Source organism: Epinephelus lanceolatus, chromosome 11 (genome assembly GCF_041903045.1).
Source record: "Epinephelus lanceolatus isolate andai-2023 chromosome 11, ASM4190304v1, whole genome shotgun sequence".
NCBI lineage: Eukaryota > Metazoa > Chordata > Actinopteri > Perciformes > Serranidae > Epinephelus > Epinephelus lanceolatus.
In genome coordinates this window covers 20929132-20954097 of record NC_135744.1, presented here as the reverse complement: position 1 = coordinate 20954097, position 24966 = coordinate 20929132, and the positions used below count along the sequence as shown (strand labels likewise).

The 24966-nt window shown below is 42.6% G+C and overlaps 1 protein-coding gene and 1 pseudogene across 1 annotated transcript in view; one reads left to right on the top strand and one right to left on the bottom strand.

Annotated features, from left to right (window-relative positions):
- Positions 1-12202: 12202 nt before the first annotated feature.
- Positions 12203-13467, bottom strand: LOC117246750 (nicotinamide riboside kinase 2 pseudogene; annotated as a pseudogene).
- Positions 13468-14915: 1448 nt separating this feature from the next.
- kirrel3a (kirre like nephrin family adhesion molecule 3a) overlaps positions 14916-24966 on the top strand; it is a 309684-nt gene continuing 299633 nt past the window's right edge. The window contains exon 1 of the mRNA XM_033645731.2: positions 14916-15248. Coding sequence (XP_033501622.1) covers positions 15197-15248 — 52 coding nt within the window. The 5' untranslated portion in view covers positions 14916-15196. The remainder of the gene's footprint in view (positions 15249-24966) is intronic.

Genomic DNA, 24966 nt, shown 5'->3' with positions numbered 1-24966 from the left:
TCCCACTGGAACATATGTTGTTGTGAAGTCTTTGGCTTGGTGTTGGTTATTAGAAGTGTAACTAAACTCCATTAAAATGATTCCCGACTGCAAAGACTCCAGCGGAACAGATGCGGAGGACTGAAACACTGACCAGACAGAGCAGACTGGGCTTATCGGGAGGGGGCCATAAAGAGACAGGTGCTAAAACTGAGCATTTTAAACAGGATGAATACAGGTGCAGGCAGACAGTATGAGAAAAGTAATGTTTGTTTTTTTAACATGAAAGCATGTAAACACGTTATAATAGAATCCCAAAATACAAGTGTGAACCTGAAAATGTGCATAATGTCTTTTTTAACTGTATGTGCACACCAAGAGCTGCAAAAGCTGCAAAGGCGACTGATTCAATTCATTTTCAATGGGCACCGGCGACCACGGCTGCAAAGCTGCAAAGCGTCTACGTTTTGGCGACCAGAGCGTCAGATGAAAGTAGGGGGGTCGTGAACTTTATGCAAATTAGCTAAGACACATTTCAGCTGCAAATAACCAGCCACCAATCGAAAAGTAGATGTCCATCAGTTGTGTAGAACCCAGAGAACATCCTTGGAAACTTTAGTTCCTACCACACATTTGTTCCTGCTTCAAAATGACTACTTCAAAGCTGTAGCTGGAGTCCTTTATGATTCGAGCATGTTCATAGGAACCGAAATCAAAAGGAGCAGGTGTGGGAAGCCGTGTCCCGAGTAGTTGGTTTGCCTGGTGAGTTGATGTTAAGAAAGAATTTTTTAAACTAGGGGAGAATACATCCATGCTAATATAACGCCTAGCATGCTAATCTCCCTTGTTTCATGTGAATGTGACAATTTCGTGGTCTGCCGACTGTTTTTTTCATTGACCAAATTTCTTTACTCATGTAGCCTAGCTTTTGGGGCTGGGCAACCGGCAAAGGCGCTATGCTCCAGCCAGTAACCTGCTTTGCGGGTCCTTTCAATTGACAAATACGATCGAACATTCGAATGTATGACGTCATGAACGACTTGAGCTGCCAAAAATATGTTGGACCTCTGCTGCTTTGCAGCTTTTGCAGCTCTTGGTGTGCACGTACAGTCAGACATACTTAAAAAAAAAAAAAGAGGCTTTCCTTTGTCTGTTAGTAAACACTATGATGTGTTTTGGTGGGCGGGGCTTAGCTGGAGGCAAAACAATTCTCCGCAGACATTAGTTAGCGCTAGCTAGCAAGCTCTGTTGGTTTGTTTTAGACAATGGAGGAAGATAATGGCAGTGGTGCATTCATAAATACCCATTCCAAGTGCCAGCGCGCACTCTGGCACAAACTTTGCCGTTCATAAATTCGGAAGCGCTGTCTGAATGTACCTTTCAGTTATCCAGAGCACCGCACTCTCGGAGTGGCAGAGCGCCCTCTAGACACTTTGTCTGGGGAGACGGAACAGCAGAAATTCACGTAGAAATATAACGCTCTGTTCCTTTGATCAACAGCATCTTCACCATGTCACTCATTTCCCAGGACCGCAAGAAAGTGAAAAATAAACACTGACCAACGGGACTAGATCAGCCAACCTATATGCTCTCACTCAGTGGATGGATGATTTGACAGGATTACTGAAGGTGGGAGGATGGCACTTGAACAATTCCTGACAATTTGTTTTGCTATTGCTAACATTAGCTAATGTTAGCATCATTGAAGCATCATTTGGACGTGATAACCCTTAATACACATAACGTTATTCATCCCTACAACAGGAAATACTTTTTCCCTAACCTGATATGAAGTGTGCGCTGCACATGTGAGCATTTTTGATGATGGCCTGTTTCCAGTCCTTTCGTCTCATTGTATTTAACCATAGTTGTCTTTGTTTTTATTGATGGGCAGTGGAGGCTGGTTTTGAGTCATGACTCCTTCTATTCTGGCTCCCAATAACACAACAAGATGACATTTTAAGACTCCTGTAGCCTACAGCCCTGTGGTGGAGAGTCGTGTTTTGCCTCCAGCTAATAAACTGACACCATTGTGATATCGACCCTGAAAGGTTCTATAAGGTTTCTTATCAGATCTTTAACAATGTAAAGTGCAGTACACTGGCTGCAATTTAAATTGTTACACACAGACATGACATCTTTCAAGTGAATTAATAAATATTGTTGACTTCATGGTCACCCTTTCTTGTATTAATTTAATGTGGGTCAATAAAACATGTCTGAAAGAATCAACATTTTAAGGCTTCAGAATTTCATTAAATGAGGCTCTTTGTGTGTCCTTTATCACGAAATTAAAAATATATACATTCTTCTGAAAATCAAGCAGACTTGACAGTAATTAAAACGTGCTTTATTGGCCGTTTATTGCATCACAATTTGTTATGTCACTTTTCTCTGTTTTTTGTCTGTTGAATTTACAGTCAGAATACATCAACAAGCTAATTGCTCCGTTATGATTGACTGTAAATGCACTTTTTGTGTATTTATCATTGAAAAGAGCCATATTAACACTCTTTTGTTTTATAGCAGGTGTATTATTGTAGGTAATGTGAGTAAAATAAGGCGTTTAAAGAGCCTCAGAGGGCAACACGCTTGTTTTTATAACCAAGCAGGTGATTTCCTTCACATCAAAATGAGATAAACAAGGTCCTACTCTATTTGTCACTTTAATCTTTTTGAAACACACACGGCTTACTTTGAAGGTATCGTGTCCTCCAAAACATTACACATTGACCTGTTTGGCTCATGACCCCTTAAAACAAAGTAAACCCAACACAGACAGTTGCTCCACATGCAGAGATGCGGGGAACTGTTCAGCCCAAAACACTTATTTCTTCTTTCAAGTTGTTTGAGTTGATTAATAATCAGAGGATGCTGAGAAGCTGAAAACCATTCTGTTGCACACAAGACGAAAAAAAGGAAAGTTAAGGAGAGAGATATCATCATAAATCACCACCGTGCCATAAATCATCCCACAACCCTCTGGGGGTACCAAACCGCCAGGTTGAGAAGCAGAGCCGTATTAATTCAGCACATTATAGCGACTGCTCTTTACAGTAAGGACCAGATGCTTCACAATTAGTTAATCATCAGATAGCAGCCAGACTGAAGAATTTATGCTCAGCTATAACTGAAAAAAAAAAAAAAAGCTGACCACGTCCATTTGAAGTGAAATTCGCTGGAATGTCTGAAAAATGTCTCGTGGAATGAAAACTGACAGAGCTAATGAAAAAACAAAACCTGCAGTGACAGATGCTGTAAAATAAATGACAAGCCATGTGTGCGCTCAGTATTGGTTTAGTACACCAGCTACAAAACACAAAACACAGTGAACACTTTAGTCTAACATGTTAAAACTCACATGATTAATTTTTAAAGTTGAGCCTTGCTGAGGGACACAAAACCCTGTGTCCTTGATGACTTGTGTGCTGTTTATTTGGATAGGAAATAAAAATCAGCAAAAAGGAGACACCAGTGTTTTCTGCCGGTTTTGATTCTGTGTTGCAGGGGTCTTACAGTGAAACCATGGCTCATTCAACACGCCACGTAGCTCAGCCATGTGCTGCCTGAGAGGAGTTACGAGGTGGGTGTGCTCACAGATTAATCCTCACAAAAATACACTGAAATGCAAAATATTGAGAACAGGACTGGAGGCAGAGCATGTCGCAGATTTTAATTACCTGCTGATTGGGATCGACCAAAGCCTCTCGTTTGTGGGTTGCATGTCGAAAAGAGCAAAATGCCTCCGTCTCCAAACAATACTCAGGGGCTGTGCTGGCAATGCTCCGATCCATTCCCACCAAATAACCCAATCACAATGCAATTATGATAGTAATACAGTGTGGTGGAAGCCATGTAAACACCATACTATGATTCTGTAAATGATATTACACCCATAGTTGGGATAAGCATTATGGCAGCATGTGGAGAATCTAGTTTATTAAAGCGTATTTTGGCATGAAACCACCTTCATCCAGCAATATCTGAGTTTTCACAGAATTTTCTGAAGCTCATGACAAACTAGCTTTTTGACAGCACATGTCAAAACTGTTCGCCTGGTAAGACACTTCACTCTGTCTACTTTCTTGTTTCGTCATGTATGAGCGCACTCCAGGCTCAACAAACAAACTTCATGCTGTGCTGGTGTCCATTTACTGATGGCACGTGTTTCTCTGGAAAATGTTGAAACTACTGAGCTGCATAAATAAAAGTTTTATTGCTACATCCACTCAGACACAGCAATAAAACTGCAAAACAGTCACAAGGGCATAACATGGTAGTATTATGAAAAAGAAAAAAGAAAGAAGAAAATATCAGGTTTGAGGATATGCCGGCAGGAAACTGTGATGTTATAACATCATTTTTATTTCAATTTCCCTCAGCTAACCAGGATAATCTACTCAGTATCAATACTGCTTACCACAGAATCCCTTATTAGAAACAACACGAGACACAAACAATGAAACAATACAGAAAGTGGAAACACATACTGGATATTTGGGAAGCCATAAGCTTTAGTTGCTGACCTGGTGAGAACTCATCTGAGGAGTTCAGCAAGGCAAGTGATGACAGACCTGAAGATAAATCGACATATCCACTGTGACATCACCCTTTTGTTTTAGGACTCACATTTTGAAGCCTCAAGGGCTTGGGTGAAGCTGTGGCGATGCCTCACAGACAGCCTGTCAATCAAAGTGGCCTACCCTTAACTGACCCTTTGCTAAGTCCCTCCTCGGACACAGACTGGCCAATCATAACGTAGCATCAGGCCGGCTCAGACCAGGGTCTGACAACAGCACAGCTGTGCTCCATTGACTCCAATGCAGTAATTTAAGATTTCCTTCATTTCATGGTTTTGTGGTTTTGGAGCTAAATGTTGTGCCTGGGGCACGTCGTGTATTAATGATACTCGTTACCTGGAGAGGTTGGAGAAAGATATACGTTTCTTCCCTGCTCCAAAACCAAAATCAAACCCTGAAAAGTGTAGGGTTAGCTAGCTAGCTACTGAAGATATAGCCTACTGAATGTATACACATGCTGCTTTTGCTTTTTAATGATTATAACAGTGAAACAAAGACTGACCCTGCTGTACAGGAACCAGTGAAGGGAAGCAGGGAAACTTTGCTGATATTCAACCAGCTCTGTGTCATCACAGTGTGCACAGATGAACGTTGTTTGACTTCCCTCAGAGATCCCTGCTGTGTCCCAGGAGCAGAGGTCCAGGTGCTGGCAGCAGCACGGGGGCAAAGCCGTTCATCTGCACACACTGCAATGCCACACAGCTGGTTCAATATCAGCAAAGTTTCTCTTTATATTCATTGTCTTGTGTGGCGATCAGCAGTGATGTGGTGGTTCACTTTTACACTGTGATCTGTAGCCTATAGTTGGGCTTTAGCTTCTAACTATCTTTGTCTTTTTAACCTGTTGTTGCTGCTGAGTCAGTTTGACATCCTGGATATATCCTTCAAACACAGACTGTAGACCCCTCTGTCTGCTTCTCTCTGGAATCACTCTTTCATTTTTCCTAAAATATGATAATATTTCTTCAGGGAGTGCAGTTAGTTACAGTGTGGGCTCCATGCTTACTCTGACAGCCTGTTGGAGTATCACAAAGGGGCGGGGCTTAGTGAATGGTCAATTATGTGTAATTTTAAGCCTCCCTACAGTTGTCATGTATGTTGAAATTAACTATAGAAACCAAAACTGTTTCAGTACAAGGCTGAAAACCTGTGATTTTTCCTATAAAGTTGGGCATTTTAACATGGGTGTCTATGGGAATTGACTCACTACTGGAGTCAGCCTCAAGTGGCCATTAAATGAACTGCAGTTTTTGGCACTTCTGTGTTTGCTTAAATTTTCAGCCCCAGAGTTTGCTGCTTGGTGTCTTTCCAGAAAAAAAAATGTTCCAGTTGATCTGGATTATCCAAACACCCTAGTGTCACCCATTCAACAATACGGGGCAGCTGTGGCTCAGGAGGTAGAGTGTGTTGTCCACTAATCGGAATGTCAGCGGTTCGATCCATGGCTCCTTCAGTCCGCATGTTGAAGTATCCTTGAGCAAGATACTGAGTCCCAAATTGCTCTCGATGGCTGTTCCATTGGAGTGTGAGTATGTTAATGCTGAGTAGCAGGTGGCACCCTGTACAGTGGCCTCAGTCACCAGTGTGTGAATGTGTATTTGAATGGGTGACTCGTACTGTAAAAAGCACTTTAAGTGGTCGGAAGACTAGATAGGCACTATACAAGTGCAGGTCCATTTACCATTACCATTTTCACTGCAACTTAGAATTAGGCCCTATTTCTAAAAAGAGATTCATCGGTTATTTGCTGACATTTATCATGCAGTTTAGGCAAGCTTCCAACCTTGCACGTTAATATGTAAAGAGGAACCCTGCTCATAGATGCTGATCACAGATGATGTATTAAAGTTTTTGAGACCAAAATGCAGTAATGTGGAAGGGTTCTTGACAAGAGAGGAGAGGGGAGAAAGGTGCCCCTAAATTTTCTTCACAATGTGAGATTTGTGACTTGGCACAAACAAGACTTGTCCAAAAAGATTCTTCATTCATTTTTGCCAAACACTTGGTTTAATGGGTCTCTGTGGATCTGTAGTCAGATTAAATTTGGCGTAACAGCCATTGTGACATACAAAGTCAGCGCATGACACGAGTATGTGGGCATGGACTGAGGAGGACTGTCAGTTAACCACCTGTGTTATAAACATATACTACGGGCCTCAGATCATCTGTTCAAAAGGATTTTGTTGTTGTTTCCATACAAATCAATTTTAAGAAGAATTTCTTCTCATCCATGCTTTGAGTGACACGGAGCATTTTTTTCCTTACATTTGTTTATTTGTTTACTTTGATACCAGATAAGAAATCTTACATTTTGCTGCACAATTTTGGATGTTAGTGAGTTTCTAATAATAAAAAAATAATAATAATTCTAACCTTTATTGATACACAACTTTTCAAAACAAAGTTACAAAGTACAAAGTGATTTACATGCTTGAAACAGCAACAAAAAACATTTAAGGACTGCAATTAAATAAATGAGAAACAAACTCAAATGGAAAAAAACACCCAAAAGTAATATGAAATAGAAAGCAATAACATTAAAAAAGACATGTTGGGAATAAAATGATTTGCACAAATTAATAGAAATTCTTTTTTAAAAATGATAAGTTATAAAAATGCTTTAAAAGACGTGACTTTTTTTGCAGCCTCTGATCTACAGGCAGAGAGAGGGGCCCTGACCGCAAAGCCCCGGTCACTCTGAGTTTTGAGCCGAGATGTAGGAACACCCGGCAGACGCTTTAGGATCTGGGGCTGCGCTCTGGCTCACAGGGGAGCAGCAATTCAGGTAGTACTGGGAGTACCTGGGAACTAAACGTGCTTTAAAATTAATCAGTAAAATCTCAACATCAATTCTAAAATGCAAATTATGATGCAAGATGCCAAAACCATCAGGAGCAAACAATATCCATTTAATCACATTAGACATAAAAGGAAAAAAACATAAAAGGAAAATACTGTTAGTTTATGCAATGTTCTGAGAAACTATTCGCCAGCCATTTCTTCATTCATTCATTTCTTCATTCATTCATTCATTTTCTGAAACAGCTTATCCTGTTCAAGGTTGCAGGGTGCTGGAACCTATCCCAGCTGACACTGGGCGAGAGGCAGTGTCACCAGACTATCACAGGGCTGACACATAGACACAGACAACCATTCACACCTTTGGGCAATTTAGAGTCACCAGGTAACCTAAAGCCTAGTTCACATTACACGATTTTCACCCCGATTTTGCATCACGGAGACTATCATAATCTTTTGAGTGTTCTTACCTGGTGACGTGTGTTTCTGTCTTCAGGAGTCTCGCCAACTGCGTTATGACCTGTGTGTGCACACCAAAAGATTTCTCCACTGAGCCCTCGCCAACAGAGCCCCAGATAACACGGTGACGTCACCAAACTTGGAGACGACACATCGTAAAGGCATGGATATTCTTTATTATCCTGGGTCCAAACACAACGCGCTCCCCGTGATCCTGTGGACGCCGCCATTGTTGTTGTTGCTTGCCGGCTGGCTCAGTGTTGCCAGATCTTGGGAGAGAAACAAGCAACCAGGGCTATGGAAACAAGCCCAAAAGAAGCGACTCCCAACATACTATCATGAGTTTAAATAACTTATTAGACGAATATATATAGAGGAAGGTGACGTTTAGAAAGCAAGCTCAAATAAGCAACTCCACTTTAGAAACAAGCCCAAAGTTGCAGCTAATAAGTGGACCTGGCAAGTGGCAACCCTGCGACTTGTCCTCCTCACATTTCTTCCATCGTGGGATGTATCCCACCTCTCATTGGCTGATGCTCTTTGTCAGTCATATCACACTTCTCCAGTTTTCCAGCATGCCAGATATCCAGTCCCAGTCGCAGACGAGGGGGCAACTTGCTCGTAGGCTTGTTCACACATGAGGACTCGTCGTGGCAGACTATCTGCCGACTCACCTCCGACCCAAAGTGGCTCTCAAGATCCTCTGCGATGTCAAAATCGCGGTGAAAATCGTGTAATGTGAACTAGGCTTAATTTGCATGTTTTTGGGCTGTGGGGAAGAAGAGAAGAGAACCCGGAGGAAACCCACGCTGACACAGGGAGAACATGCAAACTCAACCCAGTCTCACCCCAAAGCTGTCGAAAGCCGGCGCTTGGGCAGTGACTTGCGGCATTAGACACTGACGAAAAAAGCCATTCTGAAACATTGGTGTGACATGCGGCCATACGCCATTTAAGTTAACGGTGCTTGGCGGCATCAGGGGGGAACGCAACAGGACAAGGGGAAGGACGGTGGATGGACCCAACAAACACCGACCTTTATCAGGGAGAGCGGTGTTCCCGTCCTGTAAGATTATAAAGCCAAATCCTGTTCTTTTTGACTAAACCCAACCACATGCATTAGTTGTTGAAAGAAAAAAAAGTGGTGTTGTAGTTGTAGGTGTTGTACGGACATAGCGCATTTATTTTGAAAGAGACTGTATGTAAACGGTAAATTTCCTGTGAAAATGGAAGCGTATTTTGAAAACAGATACAAAGCATGGCACATGGCGTCCCAGAAAGTCAACAACCAACACACCCAGGGTACCTTTCACATTGTATCTGGACATGGAAAGTCCATGACCAAACATCCATATGTGACAAGGTTGGAGTGAAAATCTGTTGGTAAACTCCACACAGAAGGGCTCCACCCACCCTGGGTTCAAACCAGGAACCCTCTTGCTTTGAGGTGACAATGCTAACCACGGCATCACCGTGCCACCCCATTTCTTCATAGCTTGCTTCAAAGCTTTCTCTGCTTTGATGTGTTTCAGAGACACTGGAAGTTCAGTCCATTCAATGAAACAGCCATATATAAAAAGTATTTTTGCCCATTGAACTCTGAAATCTTAGAAGATTATAATCTGTTGTACTGCCGTTTTGTTGAATAGTTTCCACTGTCTCTGAAGAGATGAAAGTAGTTGAACAGATATTTGGGGACCTCATTATGGTCAATTTCATGGGTAAGTCCTTACTTGATTTCTAAGACTCTTTTTTTCAGAATTAGAAGCCAATTAAATGTTGTGCTGAATCATAATGAGATAACTTTAACACAACCCTGATAAACTTGTTTTGGACATCTCTGACCGAAATGAAATAAAAGCATGAATGACCTTGAGATCAGCTCGGCAGAGGAAAGACCTTATTTTTGAGATGCAGTGCTCAGACAGGATGCTGGTAGGGTTCAGTTTCAACATGTGCACTATTTGTGAGTCTTGATCCATGTGATGAGACAAAAAATAATCAGTCGCACATTTCTAAGGTTTTAGCAACTTCTTTTGAATCCACGTCTTTTCATGACTTTGCATCATTATTTTGGTCATAATGTGGGGTCACTGTGTTACCGTTTTCTCAGACCAAAAAAAAATGTTAAAAATGAATTATAGCATTGCAAACACGAGCAGGAGCAGGACAGTCTAGTTAGAGTTACAGGAGTTACAGTGAGTTACGTATTTAAATGAACAGATTTTGGTGTGAGTTCCTGCATACTTCCTACTTGGGCTGAAGTTATAATGACACTATAATACATTGTCGTTATACTAGCGAGCAGTGAGGCATCAGGAGAGCAATAAGTAGGTCAGTCAGTGTGTCTGTCCAACACTTGGGGCAAGGTATCCATGACATCTGGTATAGATATTAATGGTCCCCAGATGACGATTCCTAATGATTTTGTGACCTCGTGACCTTTTTGCTTTGCTGGGAATATTAATGGAAGAATCCTAATGATTTTAATGAGTCCCTTTCCATCAGACAGAATTTTGCATGCGAAATATTAAAGACCCCCTCCAGACATGTTTTATGACATAAAAACACTTTGCTTTGAATAATCACTTCTGTGTGATATTTTCCTTTTTACCTTGTTAGAATGAGGAAGTTGGATACGACTGACAGGATGATTTCATGCAGCTGAGTCAAATTACAACTACTTTAATTTACATATACGCTACATTTATTTTTCAAACCACAAGCATGGCTTGCCAATGTTTACTGGCAGGCTGAATGGTGGGTTTATAATTTAATTTTTTATTTTTTTTGCATATATTTAAACCAGTAAATAGCATTATTTGCCTGTACACATAAAACCTAGATATAAAAAGCAGTGCTATTTTCTGCAACACATCAGCATAATTTCTATTTAGACATAATCTGGACAGTTTACATAAAAGTTAAAGTTGCTACGTTGTGCTATACATATACCTAATTCATATTTCCATGTCATTATAGATTGCAATTTTTTTTTGGAAGGGTTTCTGGCATTTTCTAATTTAGAAGTAAGGCTCCTGTGGTGTTAGAGAAATGTTCTTTCACAAAGGTTTTATGTAACTTTGCTGTTTAAACAGGTGATGTGGAAAAAAAAAAGAACCTTGGTTCATTTAACATCCTGACTATTAAAATGTAAAAGAGTTTTGCTCATAAGCCTTTGCTACAGGTTGTAAATGGTGATTAAGCAACATGAGACATATCTCTGTGTCACAGTCAAACTTTATCACTGTGATGACAGATGGCAACATGAATTATACTTTACAGTGTTTTGATAGCATATCAAACAGATCATCTGCGGCTTTGACAAACATTTCACAGCATACATATGGCAATAATTGTCTGACAAGTAAAAACTAGTCAAGCAAAAAGATCTTAGTTACTGTGTGAAACATGGACACAGTGCAGTCCTTGCAGCAGCTGCTGATATTTAGTCCCAGAGCAGTTTCTACGGTACATAAGCTGGTTACTTTATAAGATCAGTAATTCCACCTGCAATTGTGTTGACATGCTGCAGGATAGAGTCTGTTCCATGAAAGAACAGCCTCGTTATGGTAACTGTCACTGATCTGACATAACTTATAAGTCAGGATAACACATGGTGATGGTTGCTATGGTAATCACTGTACTATAACTTTGAATTCTTTTGTGCCTTTATTAGGGGAATAAATGCTAAGCTGACCTTATGTGACAGAGACATATAAATAGCAATATTTACTGGAGGCAAACATAAAGAAAAATGTAACCTTGGTTGCAGATGTTGCACATTTCTCTCTGATTCTGGATCATGTGTGCTTGTTTTTGATTTAAAATCGGTTATTGTGGTGATGTTCATGATATAAGTGCAGTTCAAATTTGTTAAACTGAATCCCTCACTGCAATGACTAATGATGTATAAAAAAACTGGATACAGCAAAGTTGCTTAGTGGCACATGGAGTCATAAAAGTTTTACTTCTGTTTGTAAAATGACCCATATCTTCCACTGTGCTTCTGCACATTCTCACACCGACCTCGTCACATATGGACGTTTGGTCATGGACTTTCCATGTCCAGATACGATGTGAAAGGTACCTTGGATGTGTTGGTTTTTGACGTTCTGGGACGCCATGTCAAGTTATGCCTGTTACAGGCATTGTCTTCTTTCAAAATACACAAATGTGCCATTTACATACAGTCTCTTTCAAAATAAATGCACTATGTCTGCAAATACCACGCATTGATGTTTTTTTGCCTTCAAGAACTAATACACCCAGTTGGGTTGGGTCCATGTCATTGGTCCGACAGCTCATTGGTCCGACATCCCATTAGTCTGACGTCCCGTTGTTCCGATATGTGATTATACTAGGCTATACTGTATTTGTGTACCTTAGAGGATCAGCGATGCAACAAAAGTAGGCTACTGGTCGAGATACAAGTGCCATAAGAGAAGAGAATGAAACACCATAACCTCTTGTTATTAACTCTGGGGTCCGGGTTGTGTGGGGAGCTCTCCGCAGTACTGAACGGTTCCCGGAGGGTGTATTTCTGCCTTGATGGTGCGCCGCGACCAGCTCTGGGTCAGCTGGGAAAGGCTTGAGGCGAAGCAGGCTCACGGCTTATGTGTTTGTCAGTTTCTTTTTCATTTTAACCCACACCATGATCTTTTCCTGACCCTAACCAAGTGGTTTGTGTGCCTAAACCTAACCAGACCTTAACCACAGGGCATCATGATGATTTTGGAACGGACTTCGGAACAATGGGTTTAATATGGTCGGAACAATGGGATGTCGGACCAATGGGCAGTTCCCATTGGGTTTAGGCAACAAAAACACGTGGTTAGGTTTGGAAAAAGTGAACAGGGTTTGACTTTAAAATCTTACGGGACATGAACCCTGCTCTCTCAGGTGAAGGGCAATGTTTGTTGGACACACCCACCACCTCTCCTGCCCACCCTACTCTGACTTTCCTTGCCTTTAAACTATAACGGCGACCGGCCACGTATCATGCTGACGTTTAAGGACAGCTTTTTCGTCAGTGTCTGACACTGCAAGTGACTGCCCAAGTGCTGGATTTCGATGACTTTGGAGTGAGCCCGGGTTGCACTGTTGGACCCCGTCTTGTTGGGCCTGTAGCCCAACAATGAGATGTTCTTGTGTTTAAAATACATGGCCCAGATGTGGCCATTGACAAGACCAGGGGGGTCTGGTACCGTGTACTTCCTAGAGCACCTCCTCTTTTTGCATTCCTGATATGGAATGGAAATAAAGTAACGTTGGTTCAGCACGTCAGTCAAGGTCCATAGGTATAAAGCAGAAAGCCCTCCACAATAAGGATGTGAGTCTCCTCCTTCTCCTTATGGTCAGACTTTGGGACAATCTCAGTATCCAGGGTGTTACTGACGCCAAGAGACTTCTCAAACTTCATGGAGTTGCCCAACCATGCATAGATCATACTCATCATGGCGTCAATGTCCAGAGCACTGATGACATCATCCTGCCTAAAGCCATCTTCACCAACTTCAATCTGACATTGGGGCTTGCAAAAGTCATCCTGATGTACAACACAACAGTTGGGCAGGTTCTTGATCAGCCAGTTGGTGATAATGGTTTTCCCTCCATTGGTTACGCTGCTGATGCCGATGGTGTACTTCATGATTGTGGATGGTCAAAACCCGTAGAAAAACAGTCAAAGAGAAAGTTGCAACAGGAAACGTCAACTATTCAATTCCCCCATGGCATTTCACTCGGAGTCTTCTGACGAGGATCCACTTATTTCCAGATGTCTCTTTCACAGTGTAAGTCTATGGAAAAATAATTTTTGGGCCCAGTGGCATCACATGACACCCCCTAAAGTTGTAATTCCACAGTTTGGCTAATATGCCAAATTGGCTTCAAACCCCACTGCTGTTCCTGGAGGCATGGCAAAGGTGACGGCAGATCAGTCAGAGCAGACTTGAGATGGGCGATGGAGGTGGTGATGCAGCAACAGACAGTATGAGAATAATAATGTGTTTTATTAACCTCCACAAAAATCATAAACCTGAAAGTTAGCACAAGATGTCTCTTTTAAGTCCCACTCTGAGGTAGGAGTGTTTTGTGCTCCTTCAGTGCTATTGCTTACAGTAATTCTGAGACTTGATAACAACAGGCCAAGGACCGACCTCACCTCAATTACTTTTGTGTAGCAGATAAATGTAGTGATTCTCGTACTTAAAAAAAAATGCTGCCTGTGAACAATATCCAAGCAGTAATTATGTTACCTGTAATTACATATTCGGCAAAACAAATTATGAATAAATATTTACTTTACTTAGGAAGTTTGTAGGAGACGGGGTTGTTTGGTTCACTTACAGAAAGCACAGTGGCAAAAGTGTTTAGCAGCTCGCCACGTCTATCTCGAAGCTCAGAAGGTGAGCGGAAATGAAACCACCGTATGACATGGCTCCATATTAACTCTGACACTCACCTGCCTCGTGGAATGTGTCAGAATTGATTTGAAGATTCTGCTGATCACCTTCAAGGCATGGGAAGGTCTGACATCAAGCTATTTCACAGAGCTTTTACCCCCTGTATGTATTGAATGATCTTAGCCTTGGGCACCTGAGGCAGGTTCCTATCGGCTGCTGCTAAATCGACATAAAAAAACATGTAGAACACAATAAATCTTTAATGTCCTTGTGAGACAATTTGTTTTGCCGCCTGCAGTCCAAGGGGAAACAAATAACACCAAAACACACCAAGAGCCACAAATGACAAAGCTGCATGCTTTTAAAGCTCTTCATAATTTTATTTCTTTGTGTGCTGATATTGCCCTTCGCCTTGCTTGAATTTCCATTCTCAATGTCAACAAATACAATAAATATTTTATTGTCCATTTGTACAAAGTGCTAAACATTATGTTACTGTCCCATTAAATGATAATGCATGGCAGATCATCCAGGAGATTTTTTTTTTTTTTTGCCTCGGTCTAGACTGTCTAAATGGCAGAGAGGCAGATGAGCAGGCGGAGAGAGGGAGGAGCCAGCCTCTTAAGCACTTTCCTCACTGACTGTACCGTAGAGAGAGGCAGGGAGAGATGCAGGGAGGAGAGAGGGAGCCAGTGAACAAGCGCGCAGAGTCAGAGCGAGTAGCCCAAGCATGGGAGCCAGAGTAGTAAAGCAAGCCCTGATGCACGCAGCGTGAACGGAGAGGAGGAGAGCAAAAAAAAAAAAAAAAAACAGAGACGCACTCAAGACTTGAAGAGAAAGAAAAGGAGGAACAAGAAGACCCAGGCTGCAGCTGAGAGGGGGGGGACACGCTACAGTGTGGCAACTCCACACACTCTTTGCATCCCAACTGTTAATTCTGTCTGAGCATCTCGCAACAAGAAGACGTCTGTAACAATGATTTCCTGGCTGCTGCTGCTGCTTCTTCTCTACTGCTTTGCCAGCACGGGTGAGTGAACAAGGTTTTTTTTTTCTTCCTCCTTCTCCCGCTGTCACTGTCTGCAAGTTTGGATGCAGTTTGGAGCCGCTCTCTGTGCTGGAGCTGCGAGCAGCATGTGATGTAATATCAGCTACTGGTGAACTGGTCATCGGTGTTTTTATTTATTTATTTATTTTTTTCACACCAGCGTGGAAACCCCCCCTCTCGTGTCCTGCTCTAACTCCCGCTAGGCTGACATGTCTCGGTGGATTCTGTTGCATCCTCTGAAAGTGATGTCTTAGTTTGCGGAGTGCTTTGCTCAGAGTCAAGCTTATGCTGGAGGGATAAGGGGGAAATGTTTGGGGTTGCCCGATTAACCAACAGGATGACCACAGGTTTCACAGCTCCCAAGTTTTACGCACAAATGTAATTCCTGTAGAAGGAAATCGGCGTTGCATATTCCCTGTTCTGTAATTGCCACACATGCCTAGATTATATGCAACGACAATCCGGTTTCTCTTGCTATTTAAATCAGCTTGCATTTGCACGACACAGTCAGGGAGTCTCTGTTTGACCAGACTGTGCGCATGTTTGTTCCAACCAAACTTTCCTTCTGTCGCACTCGTTGCTGATGCAATAAATCGTGAGACAAATGAGTAAATTTAAGTGCGAGTTGCAAAAGTGCTGATTGAAAAAGCTTTAAAAGCTCTGACTGGTCTTATTGATTTTTGTTGCCCTCCTATCCTGTGGCGCGTGATGACTTCACATTTGCCACGGCTCAAATCAGTCCACCCGCTGAATCTGAAATGAGTGGCTTGTGTGGGTTCCCACTGTTTTAAAGACATGTGGCAGAAATGTTTGATGACAGTTGAGATCTCTGTTCTGGATCAACACCCAAAACTCGCCTGGGGTACCCCATGTCCTCCGTGTTTTAGATCTCTCCCTGCTCCTGCACAGCTGATTTAAATGACCAGCTTGTTATCAAGCAGCTTCAGGACTCCATAATGAGTTGATCATTTGAATCAGCTGTGTAGGAGCAGGGAGAGATCCAGAACATGCAGGGCATTGGGGGGGGTCATCCCTATGTTTCCCAGGTTCTATGTTCCCCACTTAACCCTGCAAAAAAGCTTCTATGTTCCCCGCTGACACAAAAAGGGTTCTATGTTTCCCGCTTGGTTGAGCGGGCAACATAGAACCCGGGAAGCATAGAACCTTTTTTGTGTAAGCGGGGAACATAGAACCTTTTTTGCAGGGTTAAGTGGGGAACATAGAACCCTGGGAACATAGATACGCTCCCGGCATTGGGCACTTAGAGACAAGGGGAAACGCTGAAGATATCCCTTTAGACTTAATCACTTCCATTGCTTTTGTTTGCTCTGTAAAGGAGCAGAAGCTAAATCTAAACTGGACTGCACGTCGGCCTGTGCAACTGCATAGAAAGCTTTTTTTTGAGTCCACACATAACCTGATATGGTATACTGACAGCCAGAGCTACCTCAGCAACAGTACAGAAACACTGTCAGACGAGGCAAAAACTTATGCCATTATGCTCCTTTAATAAAGCATCACGCTGTTCTCCCCATTCCCGTCTCCCCCGTGGGATTCAATCTAATTCACCTGTTGTGCCTCTGACTTCTTGTTTTAACTTGCTCACTCATCTGGAGGCCCGGCTCTAAATGGATATCTTCCAAATGTTATTGCTCAACTTAATGTTGAGGTTGAGCGTTCTCAGTCAGCCGTGTGTGACTTGGGCTAGAAAACCTGCCTAGTCAGGCTGAATCTGCACACGCACACACGCACACACACGCCCGCACATGCACTCAGTAGGCTGTGGCACACCACCACTAATTTGAATCTGACACTGGTAATAAAGCCTTTAATATGGCTCTCAGTAGCTCTCTTTCAGGCACCGTACATCAACTCTCAAGAGGATAGCAGCTTTATTGCCTGGTTTTATGAGAGTATGAGTGTGTGCTGGTGTTGGAGCACACTGAGCCGACCCCCCCTCCTACCCCCTTTTTGTCTGAGAGGGGGCATTTGCCACAGTTTCCAAATGACTGCTTCATTTGCAGAAGCAATGCTTTATAGCACTGTGCTCCCCAGTGCACCACACAAAAGGGTTTTTAGCTGAAAAATCGAGCGAGGTCTCTTCTGCTTCAGCTAATATGCAGTGTTTGGGAAACACACAGGTGAGGTCAACTTGCCTCAGAGTTAGTGGGATTCTCTAATTAGAGAGGCTGCACATTTTGTATTGCTCAGTCCTCTGGGCTTTTAGAGCTGTAATCCACAGGAGGCTGGGGGCTGTGTCCGAATCACACAGTAGCAAAGCATCCTCAGAGCTGCAGCTGTCAGATCTTGGACAACCTCGAGCCCTGTTAATAACCCGTGCACTCTGTGCCAGATCCCCATGCTCAGCAAAACTGGTTATCATGCACTGTTTAAGGAGATTGCAGGTGAGCAATCTCTTTATGCACGCGGCTGAGCGCAGGCCGTCACATGCAACACATACATACAAACGGCTGTGACTTCCCCTTTTCACAGAAATTACCAAGTGTGTTGATTTGCATTTGCTGTGGGTGGAATCAGAGTGCGAGGACATCAGCCTGAACCAAAAGAGGAGGAGATGAGAGAAAGGAAGGAGACAAAGAATCCCCGCTGCCATCTGACTCTCCTTCTGGAGATGGCAGCCTTCCTCCTGTGTTCTTGTCGTCCTAGGCTGGCTTTGGCACCAATAGTTCGGCACAAAACATGGGAGAGAGGAAGAGTGTGGGAGAGACAAAAGCCTACTGACTGACACTTGGAAATGGATGTCTCAGTGTGGACTTTGGATAAAGTTGAGGATGAAATTCACAGCACTGGAGGAGGCTGATTTTACATTTGCTTGCTTGTGCTTCTTAAAGATGCAAAAAGAACCTTCTTGTACTATTGGAAGGGAGCGCATTTCCATTGAAGGACTTCATTTTCTATGAATTGTGTAGTGTTGTGGCACTAATGATGTATTCAAATCACATATAACTACTTGTAAATGCTTTCAATGGTGCATCAGAAACAAGAGGATGACCACAGACAGGGATACACAATATATTGGTTCTTGAGCTCAGTATTGAAATTGTGAAGGTCTTTATTTTTGTGACTGCCAAGGACGATTTTGGTTCTTCTAGCTGAATGACCGAGGAGAAAAATGAGACTTTATGGATTGTATGCGAGGTAAATGCTTTTGCTCCACTGTGCGGAGGCCAGACAGTGAGGAAGAAGAATAATGAAGTCCTTTTATGATGAACGATGAACACCCCATCTGATAAGGAACACATGCATACAAAGACTTTTTTTTTTTGCCCAAGGTTTCTTAAAGGGACAGTGTGTAAGATTTAGGGGGATTTATTGGCATATAGCGATGAGAACTGCAGATTGCAACTGACACTTCTCCTGGTTAGAATTCCTTCAGTCTTTACTATTCAGTGGGTTTTAACCGGGAGCCAAATTATCCACAGAGGTCTCTTCCTCTCAAAAAACAAATGGATCAGGTGATTAAAACAAGTAAAAACATAAAAAATGAAATAAGGAATACAAAGAATAAAGCAGTTTTACTTTACAAATCAGTGTTTCTCTGATGCTGGTGGCCACTAGCCTACGCCTGCCAGTGTGTGCTCCCCTTTTTTCCCCAGACAACTTAAGATCCAGACGTTCGGGAGGTTTTTACAGGGAGGCGCATTATCCGCAGAGGTCTTTTCCTCTCCAAAACAAATGGACCCAGTCATTTAATAAGTTAAAAACTTATCACTTTAAAACATTGCTCTTGTCATGGAGGGGACTCTAACTATAGTGGCCGATGTTAAAACCAGCTCTATCTAGAGCCACTGGCTGGTTTGTCCATTCTTGAAATACTCTAGAAACATGGTGTAGCAACACGGCAATTTCCATAAACAAGGACCTGCTCCCTATATAGATAAAAATGTTTCATTTTAAGTTAACAGAAACATGACCATTCTTATTTTCAGGTGATTATACACTAAAAAACATACTTATTATATTATATTCCATCTCTGCCAATATATTCCATTGAATCCTACACACTGAACCTTTAAGACTATGAGTAATCATCAATCACAATCCAAACCATAATGGTGCACCAACTGGGGGCACTTTTCATACCACTCATGAACATCAAGTCCATTTATTTACTTTATACTTTTCAATTTAGACTACCATAACTAGAATACTAATGCAACTCTTAATGAAAGCAAAATCTGTGTCTTCATCTGAGATAAATATGAATGGATATACCCCACTGGCCTGCCTGGCACCGGTTGGCCATTAATTTTGTGAGATTAATTAAATGTTTGCGTATTAATCATGATGGTGTAAAAGCTTCATATTCATACCCACTTGATTTAATATTGTTTGTCATGTTGACTGCATCCTTGTTTCTTTTATTAGTGTGAGGAAATAAGGTTATCCATTTTTTTTTCGCTGATCCTTTATTAAAGATGAACGTGTTTCAGTCTCGCATTAGGTTATTGTAAACACTATTCATTGCCAGTGCTTAGTGGTTGATGAGCAATAAAATGCTCATCAGCTTCTCCGTTGATTATACGAAGAGCAATCAGTGCTGAGTTAGCTACCAGGAGATCAACCTGACTCCGAACTTTCCCTTCAGCTCAGAGCAACTTTACAGCACATGTACCTCCTATGTGTGTCCTAAGTGGTTGTTGTTGTGAATCGACAGCAAGATTCATTCAGGGATCTGCAGGACTTGACCTCCAGATAACATTGCTGTCAGTCAGGTGAACGCACCATGACACAACACTTGAACCCTCTCTCTCGCCTGTGGTTGAAGAAGACAGGGGTTCGCTCCGGGGGCACGACCGGCACGTCACCTCAACTTTTGAACACAGGGAAGCCATATTGACTTTCCCAGTGGAGCGTGATTGTGCTTGTTTATGCCTCATCCGTCTTTAAGGACCACCCGCCTCATGCACACACATCTTTCAGTAGGTTGCTGTTCACCTTGGCTTGATTTCTGTGGTCAGAAATCAAGCCACAGACATTTTGAGGCACTGCAGCATATAGCTCAAGGCTGACACTGATATCAGAACTTGGGGAATGAAGCGGCTGAGAACTGATATTTTGTGATGGTAGTCAGCATCTTTGCATGTCCTAAATTATTTAGAGGCCTTATTTTCTCTATAATTTCTATTTTACAGTTGTGAGGATATTAAAATCCCTAAACCAAGTCCTGTCATCATAGACACTCTCTTTTAAAACCCATAATACTATTCTGTTAAGTGCATCTTCCTCTTACAAATAAAAAGTCCAATCATAAGCAATAAAACACACATGCGGCTTAATTTCTATACCTACAAGAGTTTTGCTGCTACAAGCTTACCTGGTCTGATATGACCAGTAACTTATGTTGGCCAGTGTTAGCTAAAGTCAACAAACTTTAACAGATATTGATTCTGTAACTCTGACGCCGTTTTCACATATGAACTTCGGACAATGTCTAGAGAATCGGGTGCGGACACTTGTCGCACATAACAGGAGATTGTCCGCTTCAGAAGCAGAGATGTTCCGATACCATTTTTACCTTCCCGATACCGATTCTAAATCCTGAACTTGCGTATCGGCCAATCTGATACCATTGTGCTAACCATGTATGGATGTGAAATCATTGCTAACAATGTTGTATGTATCGGATCCCTGCAAAGACTTGTGTACTTGCTGATACCTGACCCAGCATTTTAGGCAGTACTGGTATCAGCACAACTTTCGTCAAAACTGAGAAGAGCTTGCAATAGGTAGGACATGATGTTAAAATTATAGTGTGCAAATTGCAGTGTATTGTTTACAAAGCCGATCCTAATTTGGGCATATACAACCAACTCTCTTGCTGTTCCTCGAATTTATCTGATGATTTTGGCAACAGCCCTTACCGACCCAAGTTCACAAATCTCGTCATCTTTCCAGTTAGACATTTTTGTGGTCGTCTCCGTGCAAGTGACCCTTCTTCTTCTCCCTCGGATGTTTGTATTCTTCTGCTTTCATGCCTGTTGCGTGATAGATGTCATCAGCACGCCCACTCATTCTCTGTGAATTCTACAGACAATGACCTGCTCTATTCACAAATGGGCTCAATGAGACAACACAGACTTTGTACTAGGGAGCTGGCAGGCTAAAATCTGTTTGTCTGGTCCATCGAGGGCTGTCCAGAACACGATTTTTGGGGCTTCGAAGCTTCAGTGATAATTACCAGCAAATATTTGAAGCTCTGATGCAACGGGACCACCCGAACCTGACCCTACTTAAGCAGGACTTATTCATGCTGCTTTTGTGTGTGTGAGAAAGAGTGTGAGAGTCACTATTTGAACTCAATGTTTCTATAACTTCTTAATATATCTGAACGCAGCGGGTCGGGCTGTATCACTAGAGGCAAAGCAGGAGCTTTACTACAGTTGCCAGCCACGGATAATTTCGTCTCACCTGTTCCTTTCCTCATCAGACGGCCAATTTAATAGCTTGAAGCGAAGGTCAATGACTTCACTGAGGACACTGGCCTCATTTGCGTCTGACACTTGCCACCTCCTTTCAATTTCCTCCACCAGTTTACAGGCGAAAAAACAAAAAACAAAGCATTGTGATACTGATTTGGACGCTGATCACCTTCGGAATCACTGAAGCTCCGAAGCATCCGGGTCAGCTGATTCAGACATTTGCACCCTCACATACAGCTCCTGTTGGTGATGTTAAAATAAGTTCAGGGTGGCAGTGTTTGTGTAAAAGGGGCTTATGTTTTAGCATGTCAGAGATTAATAGAGGTAAATACACCTTATCTCACCATGAAGCATGTTTGTTGTTTCCCCCTTGTGATCCCATTTGCTCTCAGTCAGGTCGTCTAATGATGATGTCTTAAAAGCAGCTGACACAAGAAAATCTTAGGAAATTATGTCAATGTATATAATGTATATAATATCATTATATGATGTATATACAGTGGCCACTGCTCAGGAAGAGGCTTTACACTGAACAAGATGCGGAGGAAAATCCCTCCGCAGCCATCTGATACAAAAATCATGAGTTTTGTCGACATTCTGACAGGCTGATATCTGTTTTTTAATAAAACCCAGTATCGGCGAGGTGATGTATCGGTCCAGCCCCGCAGCACGGCCCATGCTTCCACCAAGATATTATTGGAAGTCATTGCTCAGAGGTATTGTGGCAGTGAGATTCATTAGGCTTCTCCCGCCGCCTTAAAAATGACAACGTAACAAGATGGCAGAAATGTAATATTGAAGAGGAATCTCTCAACCTCAAAGCCACTCCCCGGTCCTATACCATTCATTCTCTTCCTGTGAATGTCTGGCTGACATTATGTTCGTACAATACTTGATATTACTAAACTCCACTGACACTCACCCTGAGTACCTTCCTCCTCTTGTCCTTGTCTAACCCAAATGCAATCTATTCTGGCAAACGGCATATTTTACAGCCAACAGTAAATATTTTACAGTGTGCTTTTCCCTGCAACTACATCCGAAGGGTAAGCATAGCCCTGTCAATCCTTTTAACGCAGCGCTATGCAGCATTCATCTCCTCCAGATTATTGATGGATTAATAACCTCAGAACAAGTTAATGCACAGGAAGTTACAGACAAGGCTTCGGAGGCCTCAGGCTCCCCCAGCGCCACATCACAGCCATTAACCTCTCGCACAGGAGTCTATAATGACAACACACGGTCAGGTTGTTACCTCAAATCATCCTGATCAACTGGAAATCAATCCTCATTGATCAGTGTATGGATTTCCTTTGGGGGTTGTGATACAGAGGGAGGCAGAGGACTGAGCGGAAGTGAAGGTTACAGTTACTATGTGGCATGTTTGGCTTTCTGAGCTGAAGCTAATGAGAAACCCTCCTGTTAATGATTGATGTTGCACAGTTGCAGCTTAAACCGCACTGAAAATTGGAAAAGAAGCTGAAGGCGGAGGAAGGGAGACACATTTTAAGACTGGCTAGGTGGAAGGCCTGCCAACCAGTGACAGTCCGTAGATGGGGAGGTGTTGCTTGTTTGGTTGAGCATTATTTTTTAACAGTGCTTGTGTGGGTGTCTATGTGTGTGGTTGTGTGTGTGTGTGTGTGTGTGTGTGTGTGCGAGTCCACTTGTGGTTGATTGCTGAACACGCTGTATCTTCTATTTTCTATTTACTCGAATTTCAGATTTTGTTTGCTGCAATCATTTCATCATTCAGCAGCCCAGCCAAGCAGTGTGAGCGTAAATAGTACATCAACATATTTTTTCCTATAGTATTGCAGACATGAATCTTGTTCTCTGTCGCCGAGATCTATGGCCATGTTGCACTTTGCGGTTCCATTGGTGTTTCCTGGCATCGCTCGGAGGCGGCTGGGGTAAACAAATGGCTGCAGCTATTGACAGAGCTGTTAGGTTGTGCACAGGCCGATGTGTTTTGTGTTGCAGGACGACAGGCACTTTGAAGAACTGAGCTGCTGATTTGATATGGGGAGGCAGTGTTTGCCCGTATTTTCCCAGCACAGCGCTATCTACCTGGACAGAGCTGGCTCTCTACGTCGTTGATGTAGATATGTATGTGTTTTTATTTTATCTTTTTATTCAGAGCTTGACTCGCTCACTCACTCTCACACCAGTGACACTGAGACACTCTTACACATGTGCGCGTAGTTACGATGAACAATGTTGCAAAGGGGGATTTATTTGCATGCGTATATGTGTGGACATAAGTATGCACGGTGCGTGAGTGTATGCAGAGAAGCATGTGTTTGCGTGTGGATCAGGCTCCACAACACCAATTACAACCCTATGCCTCTCTTTCGTAATATAAATGTAAATCAGCCTTTTAACTTGTACACAAGAACTCCTGGAGGGGGAGGGAGGGAGACATGGAGAGCGGGAACCAAGTACCTCACCTCCAGATAATGATGTGTTTCCTTGCCATTACCATGCAGCCCATCACAAAGGTGTTGTGCCGCTTGAATATAGTAGTGCACCTCACGCTTCCCCCAGTGGACACTTGTTTAGGGCTTTTGTTGTTTATTCCAGTCTGGTTGCTGCATAAAATAGGCTCTCTCCCTGTCGGCTGAGTGGACTGGGAGATAGTCTACAAAGTAGCTCAGTCAGTAACTCAGTCGAACTGACCATTGTCTGCATCCCAGAGTGCCTCAGTGGCATCATGATGCTCTTGTCATTAATGCTCGGCATTTGTCTGTGATCTGATGCCCATGAGGCACAAACCTATCTGAGCGTGCTCTGTTTAATCTCGCCTCATTATTTTTCTACGCGGTAAACTAGGCGTAAGGGGGGTGGGGGGTGGGGGGTGGTGGGGGTTGATGCCATCTTTTTAATGGGGAGCAGAAGCAATCACCACGGAGCTTATAATAAATGTTCTCCGCATGCTTTCTTTGAACCCGTCCCTGCAGATCTGGAAGGCTGTGCTCAGCAAGGACCTTTCTAATAAAGTCCCTCCTGATAAGGCCTGATAAAGTTTGCCTCTGAAGTGTTTTTTTTTTTAGTCTTATATTGTGAATGGCTTCAGACAGACACGCTTGGCGTCTTCAAAGTCAAACCTCCTTGGCTGGGTAAATAAAATTGATTGATGGTTGTGACATTCATCCCTCCTTTGAAAACGGTACTCGACACCTGCCCGTCTCTGGCAGGTTTATGGACAATTAGGACGCCTGTCCTACAACAGGCTGATTAAATGTCTACACACAGCAAAT